The sequence below is a fragment of the Phyllopteryx taeniolatus genome, chromosome 4 (genome assembly GCF_024500385.1).
Source record: "Phyllopteryx taeniolatus isolate TA_2022b chromosome 4, UOR_Ptae_1.2, whole genome shotgun sequence".
In the NCBI taxonomy this organism is placed as follows: domain Eukaryota; kingdom Metazoa; phylum Chordata; class Actinopteri; order Syngnathiformes; family Syngnathidae; genus Phyllopteryx; species Phyllopteryx taeniolatus.
The window spans coordinates 18,485,723-18,500,305 of NC_084505.1; the positions used below are offsets into that span (position 1 = coordinate 18,485,723).

The 14,583-nt window shown below is 42.4% G+C and overlaps 1 protein-coding gene and 1 long non-coding RNA gene across 3 annotated transcripts; one reads left to right on the top strand and one right to left on the bottom strand.

Annotated features, from left to right (window-relative positions):
• The first annotated feature begins 261 nt into the window (after positions 1-261).
• Positions 262-14,141, top strand: LOC133476595 (malate dehydrogenase, cytoplasmic-like). Of its 2 annotated transcripts, none has more exons than XM_061770195.1 (9): positions 262-405; positions 4,693-4,791; positions 6,166-6,262; positions 7,876-8,051; positions 9,604-9,726; positions 9,799-9,975; positions 12,281-12,394; positions 12,470-12,559; positions 13,800-14,141. In XM_061770195.1, the coding sequence occupies exons 1-9, from the start codon at positions 352-354 to the stop codon at positions 13,920-13,922; spliced, it is 1,053 nt and encodes a 350-aa protein (XP_061626179.1). In that variant the 5' UTR covers positions 262-351; the 3' UTR covers positions 13,923-14,141. The 2 variants fall into 2 exon arrangements, with proteins under 2 accessions (XP_061626179.1, XP_061626180.1); XM_061770196.1 differs by lacking the exon at positions 262-405 and adding an exon at positions 3,296-3,452.
• LOC133476596 (uncharacterized) lies at positions 11,542-12,378 on the bottom strand. The gene is made up of 3 exons (XR_009788093.1): positions 12,248-12,378; positions 11,996-12,080; positions 11,542-11,671 (listed from the first exon to the last, which is right to left on the bottom strand). It is a non-coding gene; the product is annotated as an uncharacterized LOC133476596 (long non-coding RNA).
• Positions 14,142-14,583: the final 442 nt, after the last annotated feature.

Genomic DNA, 14,583 nt, shown 5'->3' on the forward strand with positions numbered 1-14,583 from the left:
GTGGTTGTTATCACATTGATACAAAATTAGAGACGACTCACACACAGTAATTGATTGACACAACAACGGTTTAGTAGGATCTATTTTTGTTCTTTAAATCTCATTAAGAGACTAGACGCTAATTGTGCGTCAGCGTGTGCGTGTGTGTGTGTGTGTGGGGTGTGCGTGTGCGTGTAGCATCACTTTTCGGGATCAGTCAGCGCATGCGCATCTCTCTCTCTGTCTCTCTTTCTCACTCTCTCTGTCAATCTGTCTTCCTTCGTGACGGGAAGGACGCGCGGCCATCATCATCATCATCATCATCATCATTGCCGTTATCATTTTGAGCTAAGCGGAAGTGACTGAAGAATCATGTTGACGCTGCTGACCTCCATGTATTTGGTGGCGCGAGCATTTTCCTCGCAGGTGAGTCCAACGGTCCATGAACGCAACACTACGTTGGTGCTGCGTTTGCGGACCTTGCACACTGGGGCTTCCTGTTTCGGTTTAAAGGTTCGTGAACAAACTCCCGTCACATAACGGACGTTCGAGCTCTCTCCGTGACGTCACAAGGTGAACTTACCCAAACTAGACTTCCTGCTCCTTTGTCACGTGGTACTCGCGCGCACCTGCTGACACGTTGGTCAAATTTTTTTTAACACATCCGGCTGTTGCCTTCAAAATAAAACTCGGATACGGAGTATTTTTATTGAAATAAAACTATATTTCATCCATGGTTTACAATACAGTGCTGGACTGTAATAATAATGACAATAATAATAATTATCATTATCTTTGCCAAAATTATCATCGTAATAACAATGATAATGATAATAATAATAATACGATAATAATAATCACATAATATTCTCTATGTGGTCTGACAGTGACTGGTGACCAGTCCGATGTTAGCCTATGCCCTTACAATGACCGGCGACGAGTCAGTTCTTTGTGTACAGTGTTCCCTCACTACATCACGGCTCACCTATTGCGGACCAGGATGTTGCATGCTCTTGTCTTAGTTCTGGCAGCGTGCAAGACCTCAAGGGAGGGTAGGTGGGTACTGACAGTCCTAATTGCCCGTTGCAGTCGAAGTTTGTCCTTTTTTGTGGCAGCACCAAAGCAGACTGTGACGGATGAACACAGGACTGATTCGATGACTGCTGTGCAGAATTGCCTCAACAGCTCCTGTGGCAGGCTGTAGAAGCCGCAGGAAGTATACCCAACTTCAGGGTTTGACAGCCGGGTGCGTTGAGGTGCAGTCATCCTTGGGGCGCCCCGGTGCTCATGGTGCGTGTGGATGAGGTGGTGTCCTCCAGCCTCACCTGCTGTGGCCTGCCCGTCAAGAAGCTATAAATCCATTGGCAGATGGCAGGCGAGACGCTGAGCTGGAGAAGCTTGGAGGAGAGGCGTTCGGAGATGATGGTGTTGAACGCATGCAGAGCTGAAGTCCATGAACAGGATCCTCGCGTAGGATGAAGTGCAGTCCCATGTTGCTCGGTAGGCAAACTGCAGGGGGTCCAGGAGGGGTACTGTGACGCTCTTGAGCCGTCTCTGTCCCCCTCCACCGACGGATCCTTACCTGCTTTAGGTATGACCATGAATATCCGTACAGCTCCTCGGGCTGCAGAGATCATCATCTCAGTGGAGGGCTATAGCTATTCTCATCCGTGATCCATGAGTGCAAGAACAAACTACAACTGCACACATGCGCAGAAACTATGCGCAGTAAGTCAAAATGGAGTTAGCCATAAACACAGGCTAAAAATAGTGAACTATTTTGGATATTTTAAAGTAAATGCAGCTTGGCAGCTCTTGTCAGAATAAAGTAAGTAGTATGACATTCTAAGATTTGTTCTGATTCGTCTTCTGAAAATACTTATTTGATGATGGCTTTTCCACACACAGTTGAATTCCAACACCACCAATTCGTGCACAACCCAAGGCCCTTGACATTGGCTGGCGACCAGTCCAGGGTGTGTACCTTCTGTTACCTAAAGTCAGATGGGCTAGGCTCTAGCTAGATTCATTATTAAGACTGTGTGGTAGGCCATGTTCCTCTCGGGTAACCGGGCTTGCTTTGAGATCAGGTCACATGGCGCCAACTTAATGAGGTGGCAGACATTAATCTTGAACCTTTGATCCTTGTTTTGAAAGTGTCTGGACTATGTTCTTGTAGCTTTGGACTTGGACGATCTAGATGAGACTAACAAGAGATTACAAACCATTAGAGACTATTCTACATTTGAATACTATCTGTTTCCGAAGTGAAAATAAAGAACTCTTCAGAATGTTTACTACTTTGCAAGTTTGGTTTGAAATATGGCAAGAATCGATGATTGATGTGTGGTTCTGATAAACTGATTGGACCTTCTTGATTCTGACATAATAGGGTCGCGGGCGTGTTGGAGCCTATCCCAGCTATCTTCGGGTGAGAGGCGGGGTACACCCAGAACTGCTCGCCAGCCAATCACAGGACACATACAAACAAACAACCATTCGCACTCACGTTCTCACCTACGGGCAATTTAGAGTCTTCAATCAAACCACCACACATGTTTTTGGGATGCGGGAGGAAACCGGAGCACCCGGAGAAAACCCACGCAGGCACGGGGAGAACAAGCAAACGTCACACAGGCGAGGCCGGATTTGAACCCAGGTCCTCCGAACTGTGAGGTAGATGTGCTAACCAGTCGCTCACCGTGCCGCGTTGTTGAGTTTTTCTTATACCTAAAACTTACAATAAAATTAACTCTAAAATAAATTGTACGCATTACAACACTTTGTCTATCTGTCCTACATATTGACCTAGCTAGGTACTTATTGATTTTTCTGCCTACCTACCTCACAACCTATCCAATACCTACTTATCCTACCTACTTATGCATCTACCTACCTACTTACCTAGCTACGTATTGGTTTACCTACCTACCGACCTACCGACCGACCGACCTACCTACCTTCCATCTTGCAGTCCTAATATTTGCGACAATACCTATTAAAGTGTAAAAAAAAAAAAATCATGAATCATGCTACTATTAAATGACACTATCAATTATTGGGTAAGACAACGGAATGAATACACATGAAGCCGTTTGTATTCGAAGTTTTACATTTTGATTAAATCATTCGTTTTATTGTTAATATTTTATTAATATATTTTATAACTACACAATATAGGTACTTAATGTACATTTAAGAGTATAAGAATTTAAATGCAAAAAGACTTCTTCGTCACGAGCCATGTTGAGCGCGGTGGGTGTCGCGATGCATCATGGGAAATTGATTCGCTTACGTCGAGGCTGGCAGGCGTTGACTCGCCTAAAGGACTACTAGTCCCAGATACCGTGCGCGAGGAAGGAGGCGTCGTCAGCCGGCAGAGGTGACCCTCAAACCAAACCTCCTCACGGTCGAGTCCTCCTCGATCCTCTCGTCGCTCGTCCTCGCTCGTCCTCTCGACCTTGTCTAAGATGGTAAGAAGAAAATGTCAACTTTCTTTTAACACACAAAAATCACGACTAATGTCGTCTTTTAGCTTTTCTTGGGCGAGATTTAAAACGCTCCAAACAATGGCCGCCAGCTCCATATCTGAGTTGAATGTGACTGAATGACATTTATTTCATTCGTCGATCGTCCATCTTGATCAATCTGTCTGACGCAATAGCGTGACGGGATGCTGCTGCTGCACGGCAAAACATGCGTTTATTGAACTTTTATTTAATTTTTGGAATGGGTGTGACGTCATCAACCGTCTGTCACGCGAACAGCGAGAAAGAAAAACTTCTTTCAAATAGGGTGATTGGAGGAAACCCTACGAACAAATCTCTCTTCAGATGCAATGTGAACATAATCTAAGGAAAGGACTTCATAGTGCAACTAATCATTTCATAACGTGTGACGCATTTTTGCCCTTAACCACTTGATTTGTCGTTCATTGCAGGTTGGACGCGGCAGTCTAATGTTTAAAATGTAACTGTTAAGTAAAGCCGAATGAAAGATGGACACGAGTTAAGTTTGTTTCGAGTCAAATTTTAACCAGAGATGTGTGTCTCGTCGTGCAAAACGTGCAAAGTCATCATACTTAGCGTGGTTCTTAATGGACTTCCGTGTACAATGCACAGGAAGACTTGGCATCTCGTATTCCAATTTTAGTTTTCATCATTTGAATATAAAGTTACAACAACTGTTAACCGAAGCCGAATGAAAGATGGGCATGAAGTAAGTTCGTCTCAAGTGGAATTTTGATCAGAGATGTGTGCGTCTGCATGTAAACGTGCAAAGTCATTTTACGTCGCATGTTTCTTAATGGACTTCAGTGCACATGGAGGAGACACGGCATCCCATCACTAAATGAAGTCTTTGTTATTTGAATATAAAGTTACACCAACTGTTAATCAAAGCCGATTGAAAGATGGCCATGAATTAAGTTTGTCCAAAGTGAAATGGCAATCACAAATGGATGCCTCGTCGTGCAAACGTGCAGTCATCTTATTTCGTGTGGTTCTTAATAGACTTAAGTACACAGGGATGAGACATGGCACCTTATTTCTAAATTTAGGCTATATCATTTGCATACAAAGTTACACCAACTGACACAATCTGTCAGGCAAAGATACCCCTCCCCCGCCCACCGTCTCCCTGGTACTTTTTAATTGTGGGGGTGGCTGAGGTACGAATGATGGATGAGAAGTGTTCGTGTTTGCTTGCCCACAGGCCGATCCCATTCGAGTTGTGGTGACCGGCGCGGCTGGCCAGATCGCCTACTCGCTGCTCTACAGCATCGCTAAGGGTGACGTCTTCGGGAAGGAGCAGGTGAGGTTGCGGCCCGGGGTTGCTATGGTAATGTTATTGATAGATTGATACATAGACAGACAGACCGGTGGCAATTTCCTTCACCCTGTGAGGGAAATTAAATTAACACCGGAGCAATATTTACACATAAACACTCATATGTGTAATGTATTATAATCTAGAAACAAGTAACAAAGCAAAAACACAATACAAAGAGTAGCTTTGCGGAGGAATTAAAAGAAATTTAAATCTAAACTAAGTTGGTGCAACGATTAATCGACAACTATTTTGATAACCAATTCATCATTTAGGCGGCACGGTGGACGACTGGTTTGAGCGTCTGCCTCACAGTTCTGAGGACCGGGGTTCAATCCCCGTCCCCGCCTGTGCGGAGTTTGCATGTTCAGCAGCATGTCTTTTAACGTTCAATGAAAACTTCCAAAAAAAAAAAAAAATAACTCCCTTCATCATTTAGAGACCGCGTTTAGCTTAAAATCCTTGGAATTTCAACCTCTCCACAGGAAATATTCTCTGATTTCTGTAGTCCCTGCATGAAAGCATTCCGATTGTGTTTGTGTTCTATCAAAATAAGACATTTGCAAACTAACACATTTGCAAGCTTTTACGTTGGAAATCAATTATCAAGATTTTTGCCCATTTTCTGACGGATTTTACAAACCAAACCAGTAACTCAATCTTAATCAATTGATGTTTGTGCATTTTCTGCACTGTCAAATTGAAATAATGTACTGTTTTTGAAGAAAGGGATGGAAATAAAAATAAAAATCGGATTAATTGATTAATCAACAAATATTGAACGGTTTAATCGATTATTAAAATAAATGTCAGTTGCAGCCCAAATTCTAAAGAAAAAAATCATAAGACTTAAGATGTTGCATGTCAATATGTGATATAGGCCAGTGAGTCGAGGAGTTTCATTTTGACAAAGGTTGTGCTTTACCACCGTCCATCATTTTTTGGGCCGACATCAATTACTCGCTGATTTTTGCTCTCCAGGGCTCCGTCCTGGTCCCCCACAAATAGCGGGGTTCACTTTAGTCACTTTCTACAGTTATACTGTATTTGAACAATGAGTGCAAAGTGAGGTATACATATGGATAATATAAACAGTATTTGGTATGCATATTGATATGCGTAATATTGATTGTACCATACATGCGTACAGTATCTAATTGGTATAACATTATTTCAGTGCCTAGAAGTATTTATCACACACACAGTGGAGTTATTATATAAATGAATAGTAAATACTTTGAAAGATGAAATATTCCTTTAAGAGACAAGTTATCTTGGAAAGACCTTAATATGTCATGTATATGTTTTTGTGGGTGTGTTTGTGTGTGCGTGCGTGTGTGTGTGTTTTGTGCATGTCAGCCCATTATCCTGGTGCTGCTGGACATCCCGCCCATGGTGCCGGTGCTGGACGGCGTGGTCATGGAGCTTCAGGACTGCGCCCTCCCACTACTGAGGGGTGAGCCACCCGCCATCTTGTTGTCATGTGCCGCCTTAATTTTAGTAACAGCCGTTTGATGGACGTCACGAAAATCAGGGCAAAGATCACGGTCGTTGAAGAAACATTTGAGTGTGTTGACCAGGTGAGAGGGAGGGTCCGTCAGAAGCCGCCTGATTGGCTGTCGGCAGGCCGGCCAATCATAGTGAGGATCGGGGGGGGGGGGGGTGGGGGGGCGTGAACTATAACTGAAGTCCACTTTGATAATGATAACAACACGTTTGTTATCATTTGCTGTCAACCTTCTAGAAGCTTCTCGATGGTTGTTTGTCCTCCAATCTGGAAGTGATGTCATATTTCAGTCAATGTTGTTCCCTCCACGGCTGTGTTGGGAATCACTCCCTATTCACTATATAGTCAGTTGGCCATTATTTTATGTTGGAATGCGGAGTGAGTATAGGTTAACTCTTACATCGAGCCATCAATGTATCCCACAATGCATCTTGAAAAGTAGCGAACGATGCTTTGTGCCGATACAGAAAAGTTATTTTTGGTTTCCGGGGATTATTTGATTTTTGCACGAGACCAGTTCATTAGTTGTGATGCGAAAATAGCGGCGGAGCTCGTGGGTGACCAGGGGTGAAAATTGGCCGCCCGTTTCATTTCTACGGCCACAAGACATCAAGTAATAAGGTGAACAATTCCATTCCCACCTCCGATCCCCATCCCGTTGGTTTTCAAGGGGGGGAATTTTTTATCACCAGCACAGTAACGTGTTGAGTTGAATCGAGTTTACTGCCACGTTAATGCGATCGTAGATTAAGTTTGCGCTCGCAAGTCAAATAACAAAAATCAGCCGAATGACAGCTCGTATCTCGAAAAACTCGTAGGTCGGGTCACTCGTATCTCACGGCACCACTGTATTTTCACTTCACTGGGACATTAACAGAAGTAGAGCAACAGATAACAACATAGGGGGATATCAAGCTCTTTTGTTTTAATTCATTTTGTAAAATGAAAACGACTGCGATTGGTTGGCAACCAGTTCAGGGCGTACCCCGCCTCCTGCCCGATGACAGCTGGGATAGGCTCCAGCACGCCCGCGACCCTACTGAGGAGAAGCGGCTCAGAAAATGGATGGATGGATGGATGGATGGAAAATGAAAACGATACAATGTCATTAACATGGATTTATTAGTTTAAATGTTTAACGTATTAGGAAAGTCAACCAGCTGACTTTGATCCAGTACAATGCAATTCTGCGACCGTAACGACGGCATTAACAGTGCTCGAGTAGTGTTCCAAAACTATTTTGAATTTGAAACATGACTATTCTATATAATCCATCATATAAAAATCCATCATGTCTCAGGAAAACTCCAGTTGTCAGTTATTGAAGCCTCCCTGAGACATCAGTGAGTTACGCCACATGGGCACATGGTGATTAGGGAGTTGAGAATGATGAAGGATTCTGAAAGCAGTCACTCATTCCCTAATCACTGGATAAGGATTTTTAGTGAACTTTTTCCTAAACTATATTTCTGAACACAGCCTAAATGTTGTCCTCCTCACACACTACCAATGCTAATGAAGTTAGCGTGGCACTAGTCGACAATATCTCCTCTTCCTCCCAGAGGTGATCCCCACCGACAAGGTGGAGGTGGCCTTCAAGGATATTGACGCTGCCATCCTGGTGGGCTCCATGCCCAGGAAGGAGGGCATGGAGAGGAAGGACCTTCTCAAGGCCAATGTGGCCATCTTCAAGACTCAGGGCGCCGCCCTGGACAAGTTTGCCAAGAAGACGGTCAAGGTGAGAGGAGACGTGAAAAGTGCAGAGTGGATGTCACATGACAGTTAGCCAGCAACTAGAGTTAAAGTTCCTGTGTAGTCAGAAATAAAAAAAAAAAAAATTAGAAGGCAAACAAAAATTATTACTTAGTCTGGTCTATCAGTCTAAAATACCTGCCTCTGATTTGGCTGAATTCCGTAGTCTTGAGTTCTTCAGAGCCCTGGAATTGTCCCAACATGGTCGACTTTCTGTTCAATTTGGGGCATGTTTCCTTGAGACTTTTTTTTATACATGCTGTTCTGGTAGAAATGTCCACCCAATTTTGTGTCAATCGGTGAAACTGCTGGTGGGGGCTAATTTTACGAAGTTGCATGAATTACCAGTTGAATTCCAATTTGAGTCACCACCAATTTGTGCACAATCATAGTGCCCTGACATTGGCTGGCAACCAGTCCAGGGTGTGTACCTCCTCTTACTTAAAGTCAGATGGGATAGGCTCGAGCGAGATTAATTACTAAGACTAATTAATTGCTAGGCCATGTTCGTCTCGGGTAATCGGGCTTACTTTGAGATCAGATCAGACGGCGCCAACTTAACGAGCTGGCAGACATTACTGTTGAACTTTTGATCCTTGTTTTGAAAGTGTCTGGACTATGTTCTTGTAGTTTTTGGATTTGCACCATTTAGATTCGACTAACAAGAGATTACACTCGAATACTATCTGTTTACAAAGTGAAAATAAAGAACTCTTCATTATGTTTACTACTTTACAAGTTTGGTTTGAAATATGGCAAGAATTGACGATCGATGAGCGGTTTCGATGAACTGATTGGACCGTCTTGATTCTGACATGACTCTTAAGAAAGGCTGTTTTAGTATAATTTTCCTCTTGTCACAAGAGCGGCAGTTAACAAATGCAGCCATTAGCAGAGGCCCTGCACACCTGCTCTGTGGTACTCCATATTCATACTTTGTCCTACATTATTACTGCTTGTGTGTGTGCTTTTATTTATGAACGTAAATGAAGTAGTTGAGTGGCGAGAGTGAGAGGTGAGGCGGTTCAGGAAGCACTTCCTTCCACGGTGGCTGTAAGGTCCTTAAAGGATGCTAAGTACGCTAATGCCACTTAGCACGGGTATGCACACAAATGATATGACCCTCGCTCACTTGCACCAAGCTGTGGCCACTCTTACAACACAATTACTATAAATTTATTGGTCATTTTCTACGTTTTGTGGAGTTTTTCTTGACATTAAAATTAAATATAAAATATGATTCTATTTTGTATGTGCATTAGAACACTGACTATCAGTCCTACTTATTGACCTACCTACCTACCTACCTATTGGTTTACTTACTTACCTACCCACCTACCTCGGTGAAAATGGTGTCAGGGGATCATTTTTCCTTATGGGGGCCACCTGGTGAGTTTTGGGAAGCAAAATGCACACATTTTCAAGTATCGGTGATGATTTGGGGCATTTTGAGGCCCCCGAAAAAGCCATTCATTTGTCGGAAGAATAATGACGACTACCCAGTGCTCGGACCCTCATCATGTTGTTTCTGTGTTAAGGTTCTGGTGGTGGGCAACCCGGCCAACACCAATTGCCTCATCGCCTCCAAGTCGGCTCCGTCCATCCCCAAGGAGAACTTTTCCTGCCTGACGCGGCTAGACCACAACCGCGCCTCCTCGCAGGTGCGCTAAGGCTAACATCCAAACTGTCTGAGAAGAAGCGTATTCACGGTGGTGTGGCTCCTCCTCCTGCAGGTGGCGCTGCGCTGCGGTGTGTCCTCGGACAAGGTAAAGAATGTCATTATCTGGGGGAACCACTCCTCCACGCAGTACCCGGACGTTCACCACGCCAAGGTCAACGTGCATGGCACCGAGGCAACTGCTTACGACTGCGTCAAGGATGATGCCTGGCTCAGGGGAGCCTTCATTTCGGTGAGCTACGCCTTCACAAAAAGAAAAAAGAAAACTGAATTGCCAAGGATCGGCCAAGTCATGCCAGATGTTGCCTTTCCTTTAAAGATCTTAAAAATGACACGTAATCCTGAAATATGACGTTTTATTTATATTTGAAAATAGCGTTTTACCCTGAAATATGAAATTTGTCCATATTGAATGACACTATTTTTAAATCTGACATTTAAAGAAGAATGGCAATTTATTACTATATCTGAGATTTAACGGTCTTAACAATGACACTCCATGCTTAAATCTTCCATTTAAAGTTTTCAAATTATATTTTTTTTAAAATTTGACTTTCCAAGGTTTTACACATTGTCATTAAATATGACATTCAAAAGACTTGAAATGACAGGTTCGCCTTAAATACTGTATGCCTTTTCAAGGCCTTAAATTGACACTATGCTGAAATTCAACATTTAAACTATGACACTGCTTAAATCTCACATTTAATCTAAAATGGAATTTTACTGGCGGCACGGTGGACGACTGGTTAGAGCGTCAGCCTCACAGTTCTGAGGACCCGGGTTCAATCCCCGGCCCCGCCTGTGTGGAGTTTGCATGTTCTCCCCGTGCCTGCGTGGGTTTTTCTCCGGGCACTCCGGTTTCCTCCCACATCCCAAAAACATGCAGGCTAGGTTAATTGAAGACTCTTAAATTGCCCGTAGGTGTGTATGTGAGTGCGAGTGGTTGTTTGTTTGTATGTGAAACCATATAAAGGTTTCATCGCCTGACCGTGGTATTATATATACACAACAAAATGATGGATAACTTGATTAAAAGTCAAGGATAATATTTAGTTCAACTAATGTTCAAGTTGATGTAAAATGTAAAAGGGGGTTTGAGAGCAAAAAAGAAATGCTTGCAATATATTAACGTTATTTATTACATATTACGATGTGAAATTTTGGTACACCAATTTTTAGCAACAATCATGGACGTTGACGCAAATGATTTGCTTTCGCCGACCATGTAAAATGATGCGGCTGGCTGGGTGTGCCCCCCCGGGCTGCGAGTTTGACATGCCTGCATTTGGGTTTATTATATCCACTTGATACTCTTTTTATCTGAGCGGTGTTGCTTGAGGATTAAAATACATTTTTGTTTTAAACAGTATTTCATTTCATATATTATCAAACTATTAATTGGTGTATTGTGTTAATGTTGTCGACTTGGTCAACTCTGTAGCATCCGAATCCTATAAATGTGTGTCCCCACCACCACAATTTATGTATTTTTTCACTTTCAAATTCATCCTGCGGGCCGGTTTATACCCCCTAGTGTGCCACTTTTGGCCTGTGGGCCGTATGTTTGACATAGCTGTACTATACTATAAAGTATAAAGTATTTACTCATCGTTTGTATATTGTCGCTGTCTGGCGGAATCCGCCACCTCCAATATTAGAACTATTCAGGAAAAACAAAAAAAAGAACAAACTTGCCTGAATTTCCAAACATGACTTTGTTCAAGTCGCTATAAAACATTAAATTGCGATTATATACCATTGCACACTCACACCAACAAAACAGCACCCCAAAATTATGTTCAATCAGTAATTTAACATGCTGAAAAAAAATGACAAATTTATTAGGCTGTCATTGATTCAAATCGTACGAACACGGCACCAACCAGCCGTCCCCGTCAGTCCGCCGCAGTCACATGATGTCACCACTGTAAAAAAATACAAATAAATCAAATATATAGAACTTCATCAAAGCCAAACGCCTGTGTTACATCATCTTCCCAAACTCTTTTTCAAAGGTGAGCAGTCAATCCAACAATGAGCTGACTGAACCCGTTCATATAGGCAAAAATGAATGCATGCACGCGCCTGCCTTCCCTCTATAACGAAGCATTTCAATGAGTTCAACAAAGCAAGCTTACTCAAATGTATCCAACCTCACTATTTTTGCTCATTGTCTTAAAAAAAAAACAAATATATAAAAAACACCCAGACTTTCAATATTGGTGACGATTACGGCATAGAACACGTACTTCAATAAGGAAACGTGCTCGTCTTCTGTCACTGACATCGGTAGGCTCACGCAGGTTTTCGACCTAAATGTGGGCCAGCCAAAATCTAATAGGAAATCAGATGTCATCAGAAAACAAGCCTAAAATTACAACCGAGTCTATTTTGGGGTGAATTATTTTGTGTAGACATCGTTTTTAAGTCCAGAACTGTGGAATAACTGCCAATGTTCACTGCATTAGAGAGGTCAAAAAAGCAAAAAGAGGTTTTCTCACCTTGTTGTTGTTATTGTTGTTGTGGCGATGTAGACGGTGCAGCAGCGTGGCGCCGCTGTCATCAAGGCCAGGAAGCTGTCCAGCGCCATGTCTGCCGCCAAGGCCATCTGCGACCACATGAGGGACATCTGGTTTGGCACCAAGGAGGTCTTAGCGTGCTTTTCTAACTCTAACCATATCGCTTCTTCTTTTTGTTAATGATGTTACTATTTTTGTGTTCAGGGTGAGTTTGTGTCGATGGGCGTGCATGCAGGAGGAAACTCTTACGGCATCCCTGAAGACCTCATCTACTCCTTCCCCGTCCAGATCAAAGTCAGTACAAAAACAAAGTTATTCCATATAGTACAAAACCAAAGTTATTACATATGTTCGAGACTCCTGCTATATAGCGAAAGCATATCTATTTTTTTGCTGTATGAATGGTTTTATCCCTCCCACATGCTTAAACTTACTAAAACATACTTAAATTTATTGAAACACACTTTTTAAAAGTACTTCTTAGCGGCTGTTCTCACTCGCTCAAGAAATCAGACTGTTATAGAACATCCATTTAAGGAAAGCGACTGTCACTCACACAGTTTTCGAAATAAGACACAAAACGTGCTTGCTTCAAGCTGTTTATTTGTATATATTTTATTATTTACACTCAGTGGACCCCCGCTTTTCGTGAGGGCTAGGGACCGCGAATAGCGAAAATCCACTAGTAATTTTTTTTTAACCCCAGCAATTCTTGAATAAGTAGGGATAAACTGCAAATAAGCATTTTCGGGATTGGTTCCCTCCCTCCAAAAAAAGAGAAAATTAAAATTGGCTTTTTTTTTTTTTTAATTGAAGAAAAAAAATCTGCAAATAGGTGAATCTGCAGGTGCCAAACTGAGAGTATGCGGGAGTCCACTGTATGAAGAAAAACACCATCCTTGGGGACATGGAGCAGTAACGCATACAGAGCATACAACAAAACTCACAGGCATATATTCTCTCTACTCAGATTTGTAATGGCCTAAATGAAACGCCTCAATTAACTCATTCCATGACACCAAAATGCCACAAGATGACAGAAAAGCACAACTTTTGTCAAAATGAAGCTCCTCAATTCACTCCAACATAGTTCCTAGGCACCAATATGCCTCCGAATGGCACCAAAGTAAAGCACAAAAACTTTTTTGTTTTTCAGCAAATAACGGAGGATATGTTCCCCCCACCCCCAAATTTATGAATGTGCGAATGCCAAACTGCGAATATGCAGGGCTTCACTGTATTCCACATTGTGTGTAGTGAGTTTTAACTCATTCACTGCCAGTCCTTCATGTTAACATGGATATTTGAATTCAACAGCCATAAATGGCAGTGAATTTGTGTTTCACTTTTTTTAATTGAACTACTGAAATACTTTTCTACATTATTCTGGTTTATTGAGATGCACATGTATGTTTATTCTATATGTATACTTTATACAATTACAGCCAAGCAGATGTTTCATAAGCAAAAAATGTTTTACTTTAAAGTGGGTCATTTTGACCAAAAGCTGATGAACTTGTGATACGTTTTCCAGAACCAGACCTGGAAGGTGGTGCACGGTCTCAGCATCAACGACTTCTCCCGGGCCAAGATGGACGCCACAGCGGCCGAGCTGGTGGAGGAGCGAGACACTGCCCTGGACTTCCTGTCCCAGTGACTGGCACCGTTGGCCCCTGCACACCACTGCCGCTCTCGGCTATGAAGACCAAGCCCGCGTGTCCCCTCCCACCTACACTATGTGTGTGTGTGTACGAATGTCTATACATGTAGGTTGTGTGTGATGTCCTCAGACCTTTCAAAACTGTAAATCATCCCAACGTGGTGTTGATAGAAGCACTCAGAAGCAACAAAACAATAATAAAACCATCAAACTTAACCACAGAACACTTTTAATTGTGATGTTGTTTTACAGCTTAAAGTGAGACACAAAAAGTCCCCCCCCCCCCCCCCCCCCCCCCAAGACATTTAAAATGGAAACTAATGGGGAGGATATCAGAACTACAAGTTTAACTATGTGTACTCATGGGAGTCAAACTTTCACTTTTTATCAAAACATAACGATAAATGTTTTTTTTGTTTTTTAAAGAAAGGACTGGCAAGAGACTACTTGTGATTGACAGGTAAGGCGAACCAATTAGCACTGATGCTCACGTACTGATTATATTTTTTAAAGACATTTAAAACGTAAAAATTGGCAGTTTGTACAACACTTAAAGATAACTGTTTACATTCCTCATGGGATACAAATTTTCTCTTTATCGAAGCAGTTAATGATTACTGTGAATGTGTTTTCTTTTACCGCTTTAACTATTCACAAA

Coding starts and splice junctions, on each gene's coding strand:
- LOC133476595 (XM_061770195.1), top strand. CDS start 352: ATGTTGACGCTGCTGACCTCCATGTATTTGGTGGCGCGAGCATTTTCC. Junction 406..4,692: donor CGCGAGCATTTTCCTCGCAG/GTGAGTCCAACG, acceptor GCTTGCCCACAG/GCCGATCCCATTCGAGTTGT. Junction 4,792..6,165: donor ACGTCTTCGGGAAGGAGCAG/GTGAGGTTGCGG, acceptor TGTGCATGTCAG/CCCATTATCCTGGTGCTGCT.